Source organism: Agelaius phoeniceus, chromosome 1, assembly GCF_051311805.1.
Source record: "Agelaius phoeniceus isolate bAgePho1 chromosome 1, bAgePho1.hap1, whole genome shotgun sequence".
Taxonomy (NCBI): domain Eukaryota; kingdom Metazoa; phylum Chordata; class Aves; order Passeriformes; family Icteridae; genus Agelaius; species Agelaius phoeniceus.
Window position 1 is genome coordinate 16,846,590 of NC_135265.1, and position 19,324 is coordinate 16,865,913.

Sequence of the window (19,324 nt, forward strand, 5' to 3'; positions counted from 1 at the left end):
ATGTATCTTGGAGCAAAACAAGGGCCTAATAACTAATCTGCTGTCTGAAATGAGACCTGCTGTTGTGCACTGACCTCTGCAGTGACAGCTCTTCGCTGATGCACAGACTGCAACAGAACAATTATGATCAGCGTGAATGAAACGTGAACAGCCATGTACATGTGAGACCAACATAAAATCAGTAAGGCAAGGGTTAAAAAAGTGACCTAGAACACAGCTGAGAGCAGTAAAACTGGTAAACACTGAGGGCTGTGCAGTGCAAACAGCAGAAGGCCTGTGCTCTGGGAACAGGAGGATGACAGCCAGGTCAGAGTACACTGTAAATGGCATCCCTGCCCCTGCTGTCTCAAGAGGGAGGCAGAATGTAGCCATGGAGATACCCAAAATAAGGAAACAAATTGTGGAACAACCGTCTAAGATAAATAGCAGATGAAGCAACTGACTACATTAATCTAACTCCTCATCAGCACAGACACGCCCAGGGAACGGTTTGCCATCGCTGGCCCAGAAAATGCAAAGAGACAGTGAGGGATGAATGGTACGTTCTCTGGCAGACAAGCCCTCCTGGCTGTGCCATTTTGGACACAGGTCTTGGAGCTATCAAGTATGCAAGTGGGAGAAAATTATACAAAAATAGAATATCCTTGAGTTGGAAAGGGACCCATCAAGACCATCGAGTCCAACTCCTGTCCCTGCAAAGGACACCTTCAAGCCTCCCATAGGAATGGGAGGACAGAACCTACTCACAGCAAGTTACAACCTAGAGCCAAGCAGGAAAACCTAGATTCCCACTCTGGCGATCAGCCAGCCCAGACGGGCGGTGGTTTGTCACGGGCATGTTCTGAGGGCGCCTCCCGTGGCCGCCCCGCGGGCTCTCGCGAGAGCTCGCGTTGCCGTTGGTGACGGCGCGGGCGGGACGGGGCGGGGCCGCTTTGAATCGCGGCGGGCCCGGGGCCGGGCGCGCCATGGCACCCGAGCGGCCCGGGGGGGAGCGGGGCGATGCTGCCAGCCCCAGCGCCGCCACAGCCGCCGGCTCGACGCGCGTTGAGGTCCCCCGGCCCCCCTCCATTGAGGAATTTACCATCGTGAAGCCCATCAGCCGCGGCGCCTTCGGGAAGGTGTACCTGGGCCGTAAGGCAGGCCGGCTCTATGCCGTGAAGGTGAGGCGAGGCCGGGGTCCAGCGCTGCTGCCGAGCAGCCCTGTGCGGGAGAGGGGCGAACCGAGGGGACGGGGAGGGCTGGCCCCGGTATGAGCCCCGGGCCCTGCCCGGGGAGCGGCCGCTGCTCGGGCACAGCCGGTGCTCCGGGACGCGCTGTCCGCACGGCCGTGCCCCGCTCGCACCTCCCTGAAGCCTGGAGGGTTTGGTCAGGGGACCTCTGATAACGACAGCTGCTTTTATAAGTACTTTAAGTAAGGGAAAAAAACGGCAAAAACCTTGCCAAGCGCCCCGGCGCTGTTGGCCTCTCGCCTGTAAACAGTTGCTGTAGCTGAGCCCCCTCAGCTGCTGCGCCTGCCCGGGGGGTAAAGCACCGCCTCTGAGAGACTATACGAGAATAAATTATAAAAGGCGTTCTTGCTGAGTAAGTATTTTAAGAAAGCTCAACAAAAACCTGTTGTGTTTTCTATGTCGTTGCACAAAGAGTTAAAACCTAGCCTGGTTGTTAGTAAGAAGCTTACCAATTATTCGTGCAAACTTGACTTTGTGATTAAAAGGACTATAACAATCTACATAGTACACAAAGAATAGGAAACATAAAAACAGTCATACAAAATAGGCAATGCTGTGCAGAGCTGTACATCTCTATGCAGTTTTATTATGAGCATTTTGAGGTTAAATCATTTGTGTGCTCTGTTTTGTTTTTCAGGTGATGAAAAAAGCAGACATGATCAACAAAAATATGGTTCACCAGGTGCAGGCAGAGAGGGATGCACTGGCTCTCAGTAAAAGTCCTTTCATTGTGCACTTATACTACTCGCTTCAGTCAGCAAACAACATCTATTTAGTGAGTAAAAAATGGCTGTGGCATTTTATGGTAGTCTTGAAAATTGAGCATCAACTATAGTGATATCTCTAAACATTTCTATAATGGTATTCCTTAGTCACTTTAACATCTTTCTCACAATGGTTGAAGAAGTAAAATATTTCTCTTCCTCTGGTGTCTTTGGGCTCTTTCTGCTCATGGTCCCCTCTGTTACAGGAGAAACTTAGAAATTCTAACAACTGTTCTATCTTAGAAATATGTAGAAATCTTAGGAAAAACAAGAAATCATTCTGTTCTAGCAGAAGCCAAGTGACTGGAAGGTACTCCATGACTCACTTAAAGGAAATTTATTTTACTTATTGCTAGTGCTCAAATTTTGTTACAGTTGTTGGCCTACATGACAAGATGATAACTGAGTGGCAAAACTAAATGCTGATCCACACAGAGCACTGTGGAGCACAGCAGGACTTGTGCATGGGTTTATGTGCTGCTTCCATGTAAGGATTCAGATTGTCTGCAAAGGGTCTGGCACAATTTGTGTGGGTTGCTGTAAGCTCACACAGGGAACAGCTTGATGAAATTCTGAGACAAGGTTGCTATGCACTCCTACAATGCATTTTGAGTGTAAACAAAGGCTTCTTTTTCTGGAGTCTCTGAACTGCTGCATGAAGTAGAGGACTTCAGGGTGAAGGATTTGTGAAGGAGATGCTAAAATCATGTCTGGATATGTGTGTATTTATATTTTTATATATACATAAAGTGTGTGTGTGTTTTTATATGTTTATATATATATATATATGTTTATATATGTGTGTGGAAGAATATTGTGTATTGGACTGTAAGTACAGATGAGATTTCCTGACCAAAACCCCATAAATGCCTTCTTGACATCAAAGAGTTTCAGACTTCTATTTTATTTTGACTGACTTCTATTTTATTGCTGACTTCTATTTTATTTTGAGTATGACATGGGCTATCATAATGTGTCTGCATAATGGTCTACTGGGTGTATGTTTTTCCCACTCTTTTTCATGTGTCTTAATTGCACACTAACTCTCACTGCATTTTTGATAGTTTGTACTTATTTCACAAAGCTCATGTCTTAATTTAATATTGTGTATAAATGATGGCAAGATAAAGTATTGAGATACTTTGATTTGCATAAAATAGGTGGTCTTTGGCTTCAGGCCTTGAGTTGCACAGGAATGCTTTGCATTTCATTTTCTATACTATGGAAATATAGAATATTAAACTAAATATAGATTAATATATGAATATAAATATAGGTTAAAATACATAATATTCAATATAGAAATATATAACATTTATAATATAGAAAATTTTCTGTAGTTAACTCTCAAAAACTGTAGTCAGCTTTTTAATTAGCTTCTAAAAGTAATCTAGGCAAATAAAATAAGCAAATAGTCTACAGAAAGAAAATATTTAATGCCTGCTGTTACATGACACTTTAATTATTTTATCCAAGTGAAAAGTAATGTGTGGGAAATGAGGCTTGAACAAAGGTACTTCTCTCTGCTTCTGCTCCTTGAAATCATATTTTTCTAGGGGTGAAAGTTATTTTGTATTTTACTTTCAATTTTGACATGTGTTTTAAATTTAAAATGCTTGAATGACAGGTGATGGAGTACCTTATTGGTGGAGATGTCAAATCTCTTCTCCATATATATGGATATTTTGATGAAGAAATGGCTGTTAAGTATATTTCTGAAGCAGCATTGGCTCTTGACTATCTTCATAGGCATGGAATAATCCACAGGTGAATTTTTTTTTTCTTACAAATAAGAATTTGGTAGTTTGGGTTTTTTATTTTTTCACTCTAACACATAACCATCACTGTTTCATTGTGGCAGCTTCCACAGGCACCTCATTTGCTGGAGCTCCTGGAAGCTGTTTTTGCACGTGTGCACTGCAGCAATGCTGTGAAACAATGGCTAAAATCAAATCTGTGCCTGTGTGCTGAGCACACAAACCCACAGAGCTTTCCCCTGCCAGCTCTTTGCCAGTCCAGTGCTGGATTAGCTGTGATGGTTCAGGAACCCTCTGGGTACTGCACTCCTGGGCCTGTGGGACAAAGGGACACTGGTGACCCTGATGCTCCCCCAGAGTGAGGGTTCTTTTGCGTTCAGCAATGCTGCAGAGAGCACACATGAAAACTCCTGCTGGAGGTTTGCTTGTCACCTGCAGGAGATGCACATGAGTGAATGTTATGATGGTGCTACTTGTGAAGGACGCTTGTCAAGCCTGCTGAAGCACAAGATGTGCAACTCTTGACATGCATGCTGATTTTTACAAAGCCTGAGATGTTTGTGCCATATTTAATGCTAAATATATTTGATTCATTTGATACGTTCCTTAAACTGGAATCTTCTGCTGGCTAGGAGATGTTACTATTAAACAGCTCTAACCAATGTTTTGTAATGAGTGTTTCTGGCCAGTGATCTTTCTTCATGTTGCTCAGTGCTCTTTTTGCTGACTTCAGCTGTATTCATATTTTCAGGGATTTGAAGCCAGACAATATGCTCATTTCTAATCAGGGACATATAAAGTTGACAGACTTTGGGCTTTCCAGAGTTACTCTGAACAGAGGTAAGAGTTGTTTCTATCATTTTGGTTGTATTAAAATGTATTTCTGCATCACATTTCCATATTCTTGAATACTTCACATCCCTGTCAAGGGCACCTTTCAATTAAATAAGTGCAAATGTTGCAGTAATACCTGATTTCTAATAGGTAAGTACTGATTAGCTACATGCTCTTAGCATTCCACTTCAGAAGGTAAAATATTTATTCTTTGAGACAAGGATGTATGAAATATGATCTAGAGCCCTTTCTTTGGAGGGATATGGATTTCAAAGTTTTCTGAGGTCTGCTAGGAGATTTCAATGGGTGAATAAATAATTCTGGCTTGTTCCTGTTTCTCTGACTACTTCTGGCCTTCAGTTCATGTCTCTTGGTCCTGTATAAATTAATTTCCAATAAATTAACTGGGATATTCCAGACATTAGCTTGAGGGAGAAGGGGAAGATCAGCTCAGTGCTTTGGCATGTGAATGTTCTCTTTTCAAGCAGAGAATTTAGCTGAATAGTCATGACTGTCTGGCACAGGCTGCAGATGCTAAGGTGAATGGCCAATTTCTGAGCTGGTACCTCCTTAGCCAGATCATCCAAACTTATGCTGCACAGCACCAGTTCACATTTTTTCAGACAGCTGCTGGAGGGTACATCCTTTTTATATGGTTAAAGGAATGTTGAAATTCAGAGTTGTCTATGGAGTTTGATTCATGATTTGAAGAATATAAAGGAAAAGCCTAGATGTTCTTTATTTTTTATGATCTACTGCTTTAACTGATGTTCTAATGGAACAGGTTATTGTTTCTAGTTGAACATTCTATGAAAGCTTTAAAGCTACTTACTGCTAGTGAGCAAAAAAAAAGGTATCCAAGGTTGAATTTTCACCTGTGAAAAATTCTTGTGTAGCTTTTTTGAGATGTCTTTTGGAAAAGGAGTCAAATTTAGTATCCTATTCCACAAGCCATAAGCTGGAACTGCTGCCTAAAAACCAAAGCTGATATCAAATTAGAAAATGTAGTGCTTTTTGCATAGTGTGTTGGAGAAGAAATATGGCTTCTACAGCCTCTGTATGTATAAATGTATGGATGTATAAGAAAAAACATCTTTTTTTGTTAAGTAAGAATGTACAGGTAAGTCTTCAGTTGGTCTTGGTGGCTTCATTTGTATGTATATTTTTTGAGTATGTGACTCAATTTTTTCTTTGGCTTCATGAAACTTAAATAAATGTCTGCAACTATTTGCCTTTGTTTAATATCAAAATGAAAACCTGATCTATTTGATTTTGGGTTTTCTTTTCTTCTGTAGAGATAAATATGATAGATATCCTTACTACCCCATCAATGGCAAAGCCAAAACAGGACTATTCACGTACTCCAGGACAATTGTTGTCTCTTATCAGTTCTCTGGGCTTTGTAAGTAATTTTCACTGTCTTTGTAAGTATTTCATTTCTTACATTGTAAGTAATTTTCACTGTCTTTGTAAGTATTTCATTTCTTACTTTGTAAGTAATTTTCACTGTCTTTGTAAGTATTTCATTTTAGTTTATTTACTATCTTAAATTCAACAGTTGGCATGATAAGGCTATTCTTGCATCTCTTCTGCCAGCTGGTAGAATGACTTGTGATACGTTTAGAGTAATTTGAAATTCTGATGTGATTATCTTGGACTTTTGAATTGCTGACTTTTTTTATGAGTATGGCCAAGCTCCAATGCAAACATAAAGAAAGAGTGAAGTGACACTCTAAATCCTGGACTGAGAATTTGTTCAGACTCCATTAACTTTTAACTGTGCTTCTTTCTGCCTGTTAGTATACTCCTCCTGTAGGAATGAAAGTGCCAGGGCACAAATCGAGTCCAACATCTGGCAGTCCGCATGGAGCAGTTTCTCCTGTACCTATGGCCCAAAAGGAAAATACCCCTCTTTCAACTAAATTGTTCAAAACGCGTGAGTATACCAGGCCTTGTGCTGAGGAATACTCTGGCTGTAAGGTTGTGGTCTTTTAATTTTATGTGAGTAGTTTGGACCCACTTCATAAAAGGTGTGATTCTGTTGGTGTCTTGCTCTCCACCATTCCTTCAGTGCTGTACATATGACATGTTTTCACCTACTACTTATGTCATCTTCTAAAGTGGTTTTGTTTGATTGGGTTTTTTCAAATCATGACCCCTGAATTCAAAATCACCCTTTAACATTTTATGGAAATAGTGCCAGTTCTTGACATACTTTCAGAGGAAATTGTTAAGGATAGCAATCTATGTTTTCTTTTAAATTGTCTTCTCTTGCTGCTTTCTCATTTCTAACCTGAAATGAGAAAGAAGGCAGCTATGCTGCTAATGTTTGTACTGCTTTTACATTCTTGGCAAGTTCGTAATTCAAAAAATATGTGAATTGACTATGCAAGAAAGATGACAAGAGAAATTGTTGTCAACATAGCTTTCCTTAGCTTCCTTTGATGTGAAAGCTTAACATACTGAGAAGTCAGTCAGTATATGTTGCCTGTTTGTATCAACATTTGAATTTCTTTTTCTCTTAAGATCTGGATAATTCTCAATTAACACCTGTGATGCCAGCGAGGAGTTTAACTCCTACTCTGCTTCAGTCAAGAAACAGGTTTGGTACCTCCAGTCAGTCTCACACACACCTGTCCAGTGTGGAATCAGAAAACTGGAGCAGCCCTAGGTGCGGGAAAGGTGTAGAGGTCAGGACTGTTTCATCCTCCCACTCTAAATTAAAATTAGTTTGTACTTGTGTATGCAAATGTCTTCTATTTACTCTACTTGCCTCAGTTATTTCAAGTGTTGAGAAACTTTCCTACAGTAGAAGGAGCAGGCATTTTAATTGGTGTAGAGTAGGATTTTGGGTCAAACCGATATAACCTTTTCTTTCAAACAAATATTAGTCCTTTGCAATATAACAGGGGAAGCAAATGCTATTGAGCCTGCAGCAAAGGAGCGAAAGAGAAGGCTTCACTGACCATCACTGGTTTAGCCCTATCCTGCACAAGGTGGGCACTGCTGGGAGCAGTGGCTTTTTGGAACCTGACCTTGTCCCTAAAGCTCATTTGCTCAGCATTGTGGGTGAAAGAATTTGTTTAAAAGACAGAACTTGGGAAAACAATAAAATCCACTTCAAACTTCTAGTAGGGTTTTGAATCAACTAACCTAACACCAATAATTATAGCTGATAATATTTTATCCTAAAATATTTTATCCTATTTTAATGTGTTCATGAAATTCTGCACAAACACAAACCTAAAAGAAAATGCTGCTATGCTATGTAGTTCCTTGCCATGATTCCTGTTTAGAGCATACAGAACAACTTACATTTAAAACAATTTATTATTCTGTATTTATCTGTTTTTTTAAGCCTTGGTTTTAGTATTGTGTTATCAAAACATTAGGGACATCAGATTTTCCTTCTGTCATCTCTGAAGTGTAATATACCGCAGGGTACTATAATGGGGTTCTTTCCTTTGAACTTTCTTGGAAACTGAAAACTTCTGTAGCTTAACTGCTTAAAATAAAGTCACAAATACAACATCAATTGCTCTATTTTTTCATCCTTTGGCATTTAAAAATATGTCATTTTCTATTGTATTATAGTAAGCTTATTTTATATTCTTGATAATTTGACTTCTTTTGTGCCTTATTTGGTTTTGGTTTTTTTTTTATATTTTGAAGTATGGTTTCTCACTAGTAGTAGTTAGAATAAGTAGCACTTGCAAATCTGCATTTCATTATGGAGGCTGTAATAAAGTATTTCAAATTAAACATTTCTATAATGCTGTAATCATATTTTTCTTGATACTCAAGACTTAATATGCTTTTTTGCAGCAAAGTGAAGATGAACCTCGTTCTACAACATCCAAAACCAGTAACAGTGGGTCAGCTCTCCTTTCAAATGCTATGTTGCCAAATAGCAAAGAAGTTTTAGAGTCTGCCATTTCTCCCATTGCCAGCAATGAGTCTGGCAGCAGGCAGAAGCTGGGAAGTGAACGTTTGGATATAACAGATACTCCTGTGAGCACTCTGGATGTGAAAGTAGTAAGAAAGTGTATTTCTGAAAATAAGATTTGGAAAGAAAAAGTCTTTGTAAATAAAAGAGACATGACTTATGAAACAGTGGAGACTTCCAGATTACAACAGTCACTTTCAAGGCAGAATGAGCCTGTCAAAGAGGAAGTAATGTTTGAAAAGCCAGGTGTAAAAAGAAGCTTTGAATCAGTTGACACTAGTCCTTGTCAAGAGCTTAACTATGTTAAAAAAAGCAATGCAGAATATAAACGTGGCTGTCAGATCTCAGAATTTCCTGCAAACAAAGGGACAGGTTTGACAACAGAAATTCAATCCTTAATGCTTTGTAATGATGGATGCCTATGTGACACCTGTGAAAACAAGGAAGAAGTTAAGGGTTTTATTAGTAACCAGGAAACAGTAGAAAGATCGCTTACTCCAACTGTAGCTAAAAACCTTATGTGTGATCTGGATGCAGACTGCGGAAAGGATGATGAAAAGGAGTACATGAACTCAAGTTTTTTGGTCACTGATGAAAAACCTTTAGATGTCTTCAGTGCAGATTCTGACTTACTTCCTGAAGTGTCTGTTACAGAAAGCCATCTAGAAAAACAGCTTTTAGATTTGGACAGAAGTGTTAAAGACCTCTCCTTTGAGGAACCAAAACCTGAAGATGTGCTAATAACATCACCAGAGTCCCAAAATAATCTCCATCTCTCACAGGATGGAGAGGAGGCACATACAGTCCAGGACTGCAAGCCAGTACATCAGAAAAAGGATCATGATCAGAAACACATGGAAGAAACTTACCTTGACACAGTATCTTCTCCTTCAGAAAAGATGAAGGAAGCGCTGAGTCTCTTCAAAAAAAATGCCGTTGTTTTTCGGAGTTATAATAGTCCAATCAATCTATCCAATATATCTGAGCCATGCAGCTTGGCTTCCTTAGATATAATGGATCTTTCACCTGCCTGCAGTGGCTCTTACCCAACAGCTATCACTCCATTACAGAAAGGAAGATCATATCAGGTCTATCAGGTAGGTAAGGATGCAGATGGAAACTTTGTACATGTATTGGACATTAGGGACCTGAAATTATTTCAGTGGTAAATTTAGGGAAGACTCAAGTAGTTTGAAGTAGTCTGTTAAAATGACCTCTGTTGTCAGGGTTTCACTTGCTGCACTTGTGTGGCCAAACTTATAATATCTGTAAGAATTTAGCAGTAGCTTTATGTTCACTGGTTTGCCTTTGGCTCAACATGCATTGACTGTCCATCTCTGAGAAATCTTTGCTGTTCCAGTGAACTGATTTTAAAAAGCCTGTGCTATTTTTTCTTGCAGTGTTGTTATAGGTTTCCTAATGTAATGGGAAGTCTTTGTTGTGGGTGGGTTTTTTTTTTGTGGTTTTTTTGTTATCCTGCACTCTTCCCAAGACAGTGTGAATGCTGTTCAGCTGCTGGTAACTGCCATTGTACCTGCTACTTTTTTTTTTTTTTAATCCTTTTAAAAGTGATGGTGTAGTGTATTCTGTCAAGTGGCAGTTACAAGCCTATTACAAAGATTGATGTGAACAGTGATAGCTGCTGATGTGACAGTAGAGGAAGAGCTTAAGGAAAAGTTTCTCAAAAGGTCGGCATCTTTATGCTTCAAGACTGTTGAGATAAAGCAATGGAAGCACATTTCACACATGCTTTTCAGAGAATGTTTTGTAACTTGCTCTTGGCTTGAACTTAAGTATCAATTATTACATCTGTGACATCCCTGGAGCTGGGAGTTTCTGAGCTGGTTTTGTTTGACATCTGAAGTCCTTGTGCCATCTTTTCAGACCCCTTACCGGGGCGATGCTGGCACACCGTACAGGACTCCAAAGAGTGTTCGAAGAGGAGCTGCCCCCGTAGAAGGTGAACGAATCCTGGGCACCCCAGACTACCTGGCACCTGAGCTGCTTTTGACACAGCCTCATGGTAAGGCAAAGCAGCATCTGTCAGTACTTGAAAGGTGGCACTTGACATTTCTAAATGTCTGTAGAACTGTAAATCCTTCAAGCAATAAGATTGGGAATTTTTCAAAAATAGCTACTGCTAAGCTTTTGCCATCATGGGTGGCTGTGTTTGCTTCAGCTGCTCCTTCCATTCCTTTACTGGTTTCTCATAACCAAAGATTTTAGTTGTTCACCAGCAGGCTCGCTGCCAATCAGTGTTGGAAGCTGCTTTGGCAGCCTGAGACTTGTATGTGGCTTGGGAGTAACAACTTGGTTATCCTGAGTGCCCTTAAAGATTCTTTGGGATGGGAAAGGGGAAATTTTAGAGTGAAAGGCTTAAGTCTTCAATTATTTTTAGAATGTCTTCTGTTTATTGATATTAAAGTGTTATGTGATGCCAGACAATTGTGTGGAGTTGCCTTAAAATCAGTTATTGAGTTGAGTGGCCTCATGAAACCCTCCAGACATCTGACAGGATCTTCTGTGTAAAGGTGCAGTAATAGGCATGCCAACCTCAAATTTTTGGAGGTTGGTTTTTTGGGTTTGTTTGTTTGTTTTCAAAATACTATACTAAAATAGCACAACTTTGAAGGGCATAAATTTCTTTGTCTCGGATTCTGAGGTCCACTGAGGTTAACAAAAAGTCTGAAATAGTTTTCCACTAAATTGCAAGAAGCATTAATAAAAATTAAATGCAATGCATCTATCTCTAATACAGTTGTTGATGTATAATTCCATTTTATTTCCACCCCAAAAGTATACTACTATTTTGTAGAGCTGCAAATCTTGGGACAATTACATCACAGAGAGACCTTAATTGAGAGGTAGTTATTACTATCCTGTGGAGCAATAAAATTCTGCTAATATAAATTAACTAAAACTCTCTGAAGAGATTTAACAGTAAAAATTGAAAATGCTAAACATATGTAGCTGTTGTTTTGCACTTCCATTTAGGACTCCTGGATATCGGGCAGATGTTAAAACTGGATAATATTTTGGAAATGTAATCAGTGCTACTTAGATGTGAAATGTGAAACTTGTTCACAGGCTGATTTCTCTGTGGTTACTGGGTTTTCAGGACTTCAGTGAAAACTTGCAGAGTCTGGGGTTTGTGTCAGGAAATTACAAGTCTCCCATTACCTTCAGTGAAGCCAGGGTTTTTGGAACTCCAAGTTTTCCCTCACTAAATATTCCACATGTTGAGCTGATTAGTTTTAATCCTAAATTAATCATGTTACAAAACTATTTTATTTTTGTTTCTAACTTAGATTTAACATTGCCATTTTTCCTTATTGTGGAATACTACCTGAGGTGAAAAAATCTTCATTCCTGTATGTTTGGAGAATCATACTTGATATTCAATGTTTGTATTTGTTATGGGGTTTTTTTGAGCAATAATTGTAATATTTTTACTTTATTGTCTTTTCATATGCAGGGACTCTGGTATCTGGTGAGTTTTCTGTATTCTGTGCAGAGCTGAAGTGTTCAGCATAACTGAACAGTCAAAGTATAACCAGATCACAGTTTCTGAGAACATTGTTTGGGTGAACAATGGTTCTGTATAGAAAGACACATCCAATATACCTCCACATGAAAATGTGTGATGCTCACAGAATCAGTAAACATCCTATCAGTGTGACTAAACTATCAGAAATCACACATGTAAACATGTACTTCAGAAGGAAAGTCAGCATTCTTAAATTGTTTAACACGAGGTAAACCCAGAGCCACTTTTTCTCATTGCTGCCTTTTACTTTATTGCAGTCAGTCTCATTTACTTTGCCTATGGGTGAAGAAGGTTCAGGTGCTCAAGACCTGGTGTTATTGCTTCTTGCTTTAAACCACAGAATCACAGAAAATCCCAAGTTGGAAGAGACCCACAAGGATCATTGAGTCCAACTCATGTCCCTGCCCAGGACAGCCCCAGAGTCACAGCATGTCCCTGCAAACACTTCTTGAGCCCTTGCCAGGCTTCGTGCTGTGGCCACTTCCCTGGGGAGCCCGTTCCAGTGCCCAGCCACCCTCTGGGTGGAAAAACTTTTCTTAATATCCCACCTTAACCTCCCCAGCACAGCTTCATGCTGTCCTTTGGTCCTGTATTGCAGGTTTGTGGTAGGAGTTAATCTAATTTTAGTTAGACTTTGTGTGGGAAAAATTGCTGCTGAAACCTGGTCATTACACTGTTCAGGTTGTGATCTTATTAGACTTTGACTGGAGCTGGGAGTATTTTACTGAACATCCAGGTACTCTTAACAACAGTGGATGTGAACTCCCTGCTTTGATGTACTTAGCTTGGTGGGCACTCTTACTGCTGCTAGGACATGCTAAAAGTGTACTAAATTTCTGGTTAACACTCTGGTTTTCAGCATTTCTAAACTTCACAGCAGTCTTTGTGAAATGGCTCAAAACATTCATTTGCTTGGAGGTGTCTTAGGTTTTTTTGTATGCCAAAAAAGCCAAGAACAATTAGATTTGTTATCTTTCCAAGTTTTGGGGTTTTTTTTAACAGCAATTGTGGCATCTATTCTTTATATGGTGGAGTGGGCATGGCTTGAAGATGCAGGAAGCTTAGGATGCATGCAGTGGTGTTTTGGGATTGCTTTGCCTGCTGGTTTCAATGTACATTAATAGAGATTGGCAAAAAGACAAAGCCCTGGAATGTGGAAAACCAGAACTATCTAATAACAAAGCAGAGATAGCTAGTAACTGCACGTTGCCCCAGTCAGCTCAGTGTAATGGAAAGTAATGCCAGCTTCATGTGTGCTGGCTCATTTCTGCAAGCTGTCTTCATGATGTTCATCATAATTTAGACAAACAAAAATGAAGTTCAATAGTCTGAAGTTTTGGAGACTTTTTAAAGAACTGAGAGAAGGGCACAGATGGCAACATGGAGCACTTATCCAGGCTCTAGTCATGAGGCATCTATTTCTTATAACAAAACAATCTCCTGGAGGAGTTATCTCCTGGATTCTCTGTGTTGGGAGTTGATAATTAGATTGTTACTAAGAGCCCCCTTGGTTTTATCAGTAAACCCCAGTATTATCCATAATGAATTAAGGAGCAGAGTTGCTATAAAAAACCTTTTAATATATTTTTAATCTGCATGTATATTAAACACAATTTGTCTCTTCATAATCTTCAAGAAATTTGCAGAATTTAAACATTCTTCAGCTTTTGCTAATGTCAAAGTCTTTGCAAGTATCGTTTTAGTAAGTGTAATTATGTGGATTTATTTTACCAGGTTCTGCTGTAGACTGGTGGGCCCTCGGAGTTTGTCTGTTTGAATTTCTAACTGGAATTCCACCTTTTAATGATGAAACACCAACACAGGTCTTCCAAAATATTTTGAAAAGAGGTAATCTGTTTCAGTAAGCAGGGCAAGTATGTATTTCCAATATTTGTCTTATAGTTTGAGTTACCAACTCAACTCTGTTTTTGTCTGTAGATATTCCCTGGCCTGAGGGTGAAGAAAAGCTGTCTGATAATGCCCAGAATGCAATAGATCTTCTTCTAACAATTGACACTACTAAGAGAGCTGGACTGAAGGGTTGGTATTAAAATTGTTCTTTGTAACTTATTGCAGATTTTTAAGTGGTGATCTCCTCCTCCTGAAACTTAGGCTGGTACACCTCAGTGCCTCCCTAGGTTCCATGTATAGTATCACAGCACTTAACAAGTTGTGGTATTTTCTGTATTTCTTGTGGGGTTTTTCCTTTCTGAACAAGGTAATTCTGGGGCTGGATTGTTTTGTTGGTTTTAAATTTTTTTAATTGAACTTCTGTTTTGCTTTACTGCTGTTCTGCTATGCATTTTTAGTGTTGGATATCTGATGTACCAAAGTTCTCTTTTATCTAATGGGTATTTGGAATTTTTAACCTAAATGACGTTGGGAACCTTGATTAAAAGATGATATTTTGGGAGAGAAGCCTCCTACAACAAACAGTTAATTCAGAGAGAGCAGTTTTTTCTTAGGAATCAGCCTGTCTCCTGCTGAATGCATAGGAGAATACAAAGTTGGACAATATATGCTGTACAAAGTCTACTTTTTTCCCCCCTTGTAGAAGGGCTTAAACATTTTCTATTGTTAACAGTGACTATGTTTTGGTTTTTTTTTTAAAGTTGATAATGGAAAGAAATTTAGAGTGAGATATTTTGGAAATAGGGATAGAAATCTTATGAGAACTGTTCAGGAAATCACTAGAGAAGGAAATTACTATGGAAAGGCTTACACATAAAGAGACTAAATGCTAGAAGCTGAAATCAAGCCAAATTAAAATAGAGAAGGTACAAGATTATGAATGAAGATTATTATGTCAACAGAAAATTCTGTGGCTTTGATAGTTCCCAAAAAGCAATTTGAAGGTGTTTTAGTTAAACACAAGTTACTGTCTTTATTTCTAGATTTTAGAGTGAAATCTAAATTGCCTGTCAAGGACAGAATTTTAAAACAGATGACATAATGCTTTCTTCCTATCTGAGCTTCTTTGAAATTCATTCTTTGTCAAGATTTACAACTGTATCTGGCCTCTTTGTCCAATTTATAGTCCACTGAAGGGAAGTTGGATGAGTAGTTTTCAGGACAGCCATTAAGTTTTTCTTGTCGTACCTAAGTTTCCATCACTGTCATCTTCTCTCCCCTCTCCCAAATTTGTGCTCTCCCTTTTTTCACTATAGCATGAAGCCTTTAGTACTGGGAAATCCCAGTTATGTTGTGCTGTGCTTCTCTAAATTCAATCTTTCTGGGTAAGAGCAGCTTTCAAGCTGCTTTTGGCTCAGTGGAACTCTATGGAACAGATTTCCTGGATGGGGGTGGCATCTGCACTTGTCCAGCCAACAGTTTGGTCTTACTGAAATTGGGGGTAATCAAAGCCCAATTGCAATTTGCATGTCTATGAACTTCTGGAGAAGGAATATAGAGCAAATCTACTGACAGTTACAGATGAGGGAACACAGTGACTGTGGGGCTTGGACATAAGGAAGTTTCTCATGCTGATGTGAACTTCTGTTTCAGAACTGAAGCATCACCCCCTCTTTCACGGGGTGGACTGGGATAATCTCCAGAACCAGACGATGCCATTTATACCTCAGCCCGATGATGAGACTGACACCTCTTACTTTGATGCTAGAAACAATGCTCAGCACCTGACTGTGTCTGGATTTAGCTTATAGCATCAAGAGAAGTGGACATTCTCCATGGTTTTGCACACTTACAGGTTGTCTTGTAACCCTAGTTTGGTGTTGACTAAGTTTCCTTGCTGAATTTAGTGTGTTTCAAGTTACCAGCCTATTTTTATTCTTTAGTGAAACTACTGTATGAAACTGGTATCAAGTGCCTTCGTGCTACTTGTTATCTCCTGCACCTTACTGAGAGGCCAGAGCATTGTTTCTTGGACCTAATAACTCTTGGCAATAATGGGGCTTTTTAATAGTAATTAATTATTCCAGTTAGGAAGTGTGGTGTTATTTCCCAGCTAAACATAATAGGGAAAGGATATAAAGGAATTGCAATTGTATTTAATTAATAACTTAGCTATTGGTTGTTCAGTGTGGTGGCAAGCTGGTTTGGGAGCAGTCCTGTCTGAGCAGTGTGAATATATATCCACTGGGCTATATAAAACTGATCATTTCTATTCAAGGTGGAAAACTGAAATCTCAATGCAGCATTGCAATGTCTTGTCTTCTGTTTGTCCTATTCCCAAGAAGGGCTGGGAAGGTACAACAGTTAATTCCAAGTTAATTTGGCTAGAAGTGGCATGTGAGACTGGCAGGAGACTATCCTGTCCTAGAGAAATGGGGCAGGGAGAGGATACTTGGGGCAAGTCTGTTAAACAAATGCTTTGCTTAAGTTGTTGTGTTGTAACCCCTTGGGCTGTAGGAAGCTGGACTGAACACACATTTTAGCAGTTACTGGTTTTATACAGAAAATGCCCAGTGTGTGTGTGTGTGCTCCTTTGTGTCAGTTGACAAGTGACAGGTGATTTTTTGTTTTCTAGCAAGCAGTATTCATATTGAAGCTGCCTAGTATTTAAGACTGTAATATATTGTAGGCTAACAGACTGTTTTATAAACTCACAAGCCAGAGCTTGGATTTTGACTAGAATATAAAATAGAAGTGTATGTTCTATATAAACCTAAATTAGTGGGAAGTATATCTAAATTTATCTTTAAATGCAATACAAATCTTGTGTCTGCTAGGTTTTAGAGGTTAATTTGTAGATAATTCTGTTTAAATAGTCTTCAGTATTTTTCTTGCATATGTATCTCTAACTTAAAGAAGATTTTAATTTTTCAGGTTAGTACATGTTAGATAAAGATCATTTGTGCTAGATGGTGTTTCCAGCCAGGGGCCATGTGCCAGAAGCCAAGCATTTTGCCAGTGATTTTTGCCAAGTGCCTTTTGGTTTCATGAACTGACTCTTTTTGTAGCAGTAGTGAGTTGTCCCTTCATTACCCTGCTTCCTGGAAGACAAGATTTATTGATGGAATTCTGAGCAAACAGAGTCTGCCAGGCTTTCTGCTGTCCCCTCAGGTTGCTGGGAAAGGAATGGGAATGGTGAAGAAAAAGGAAGTTTCCTAGAAAGACCTAAAGAGAGCTGATTTTTAATAGCTCAGAATGACCAATCCAGTTGTTGTGAAAACTCAATTTTGGGAAAAGAGTCTTGGCAAGTTGCAAAACATACAGTGAATTTCACTCCCTTTGCTAAGGACTGGAGTTTCAGAGAACTTCTAAATTGTTCAGTCACACTGCAATTGTTACATGATGGAAAAGGTGCAAACAAATGAATGCACTACTGAAGAGTATTCATAGACAACATTCTCTGAAAGTGATGAGATGTTCTTTAGTGATTTTCCTGTGTACTGTTAGAATATATAAACTGGGGTAGGAGGGTACCTTAATCACTGGTACTTTATGCAATTTATTCTTCCATTTCTAGTAATCTAGTTTAAGAAAGCAAATCTTAAAAGAATGAACTATGATTACATGTCAAAGAAAGAAAAAACTGAACACCACAAGAGTGTGTGTCTTTGTCTTCAGTGCTTTACAGATGCTTACACCTGTTCCCATTTGACAGTATAACACTTTCCCATCAAGGTGGAAGAAACTTGTTGCACTGGTATTATCTTCTTTAACCCTTTGAAATAGTTCTTAATCATCTACAAGGGTCAAGTAAGCTTCTATAAAAATCTTATCCTAAAGGAAAATTGTGGTATTCCTACCAGTTGATTAATGCAAAAACATAGAATTAATACAAAACCAGTTGATTAATACAAAACCGTAGAATCTGTAGAACAGTAAATTGGCCAATTGACAAATCTGAATGTTTAATATAAAGTTATCACTGCAGTGCTGTCCAAAATTTAAATTTCACACAATTAGCCCTGAAAATATTGCAATATCCTGTTCTCTTAATTATCTTGCATTTATCCAGGTTATAGCAAACATGGAGTTAAATGTCAGATGTTGATTGTTGAGATTTGTGATGTTGTGGGGCGTTTCGATTGGTGGGCTTTTATCTTTTGTAAAAAGGTGAATCCTAGCTTTATTGTTCAACATGGAATTCCTTGTCAACTCAGGTAAAAGTTTAAAAGGTATAATGTAGTAGCTGGAAGAGATCTAGTGTTTCTTATTAGTAAAGATCTACAAATAACAGTGTAGGCTGGCAAAAGTTTCTGATCCTTTGAAGCTGTAGAGTACCACTTGGCAAGTCCTGCAGCTGTTACATGGTGCTCCCTGAAGGCCTAAACTTCATGTTCACAACCTACACATATAAACTCTGCAGCTTCCAGGTTATCTTGGGAGACAGTTTATCAGCCATTACATCTGAAAACTACTGGAGAGATCAGTGTTGTACTTGGTTACACAGAAGCAGCAGTTTTGGATGGTTGTTCCCAGCCCTTGTGTGCTGTTGGGCACGCCTACACATAGGGCAGTGTCTGGGGAGCAAGGTGCTGAAGTGCTGCCATGTGTTGTTGAGCTCAGAGATTCCAGTTTCAGCATGACTGAGTTTACCACATGCTTACTCTGGCAATAAAATGCATTATTTTCCTCTCTGCTTCATTCTCCAAGAGTTCACTTTGCACTTACTTCAAAATTCATGCTTCGAAAATTCACTTTACTTTTGTGTAAATATATAAAATAAAATAAAATAGTGCAGTTGTGCTGCTGCTTGTGTATCTTGTTTTTCTTGCCTCTGCTGAGAGTGTGGCAGATGGATTTTTACACAAAGAAACCCTGAGTGCTTCCCACTACCTCAGCAAAGGCAGTGATTTTAAGTAAGGAAATACCTATTACTTTCAGTACAGGTCTGTATGCCCTTCAGTTAGCTCATAACTTGCTAGGCCCTGCCTGGAAGCTTTAATACCAGCTACACTTGTGTACTGAAATGGCAGGAGAGCAATGTCCTGGAGTGGTAACTCCTGCAGGGTGTGAGTCTCCTCCTCTGCATAACTCACATGAGTCAAGAAAGGATGCTGGCTCCATCTCCTCAGCACCTGCTGTGCTGCCACAGCCCCAGCACAGCAGCAGCAGAGCCCTGAGGATGGAACAGCTGCACCAGGCACACCCTTAGGCCTGGCTCTGCTCCTGTGCTCTCAGCTGAGCAGCTCTGAGGGGATGGAGTGTAATCTGCTTTGATACAGAGCAAGCTTCTGCCTCTCAGGTGAAGCCTGATTTGCTGCAGGAACCCAGACTGATGTTTGCTTCACAGGTGCAGTTTGGGGCTGGGTCTGGCCCTTCCAGTGCTGTGCAGAATT

The 19,324-nt window shown here is 39.5% G+C and overlaps 1 protein-coding gene across 2 annotated transcripts; it reads left to right on the forward strand.

Annotated features, from left to right (window-relative positions):
• The first annotated feature begins 946 nt into the window (after positions 1–946).
• Positions 947–18,764, forward strand: MASTL (microtubule associated serine/threonine kinase like). 2 transcript variants are annotated; one of them, XM_077173716.1, is made up of 13 exons: positions 947–1,160; positions 1,867–2,004; positions 3,621–3,760; positions 4,502–4,590; positions 5,880–5,986; positions 6,385–6,520; positions 7,111–7,274; positions 8,410–9,627; positions 10,415–10,553; positions 12,006–12,020; positions 13,812–13,925; positions 14,016–14,117; positions 15,582–18,764. In XM_077173716.1, exons 1-13 carry the CDS (start codon positions 966–968, stop codon positions 15,737–15,739), a joined length of 2,715 nt encoding a protein of 904 aa, XP_077029831.1. In that variant the 5' UTR covers positions 947–965; the 3' UTR covers positions 15,740–18,764. The 2 variants fall into 2 exon arrangements, with proteins under 2 accessions (XP_077029831.1, XP_077029839.1); XM_077173724.1 differs by lacking the exon at positions 12,006–12,020 and having other exon boundaries at positions 15,582–18,763.
• The last annotated feature ends 560 nt before the right edge of the window (positions 18,765–19,324 follow it).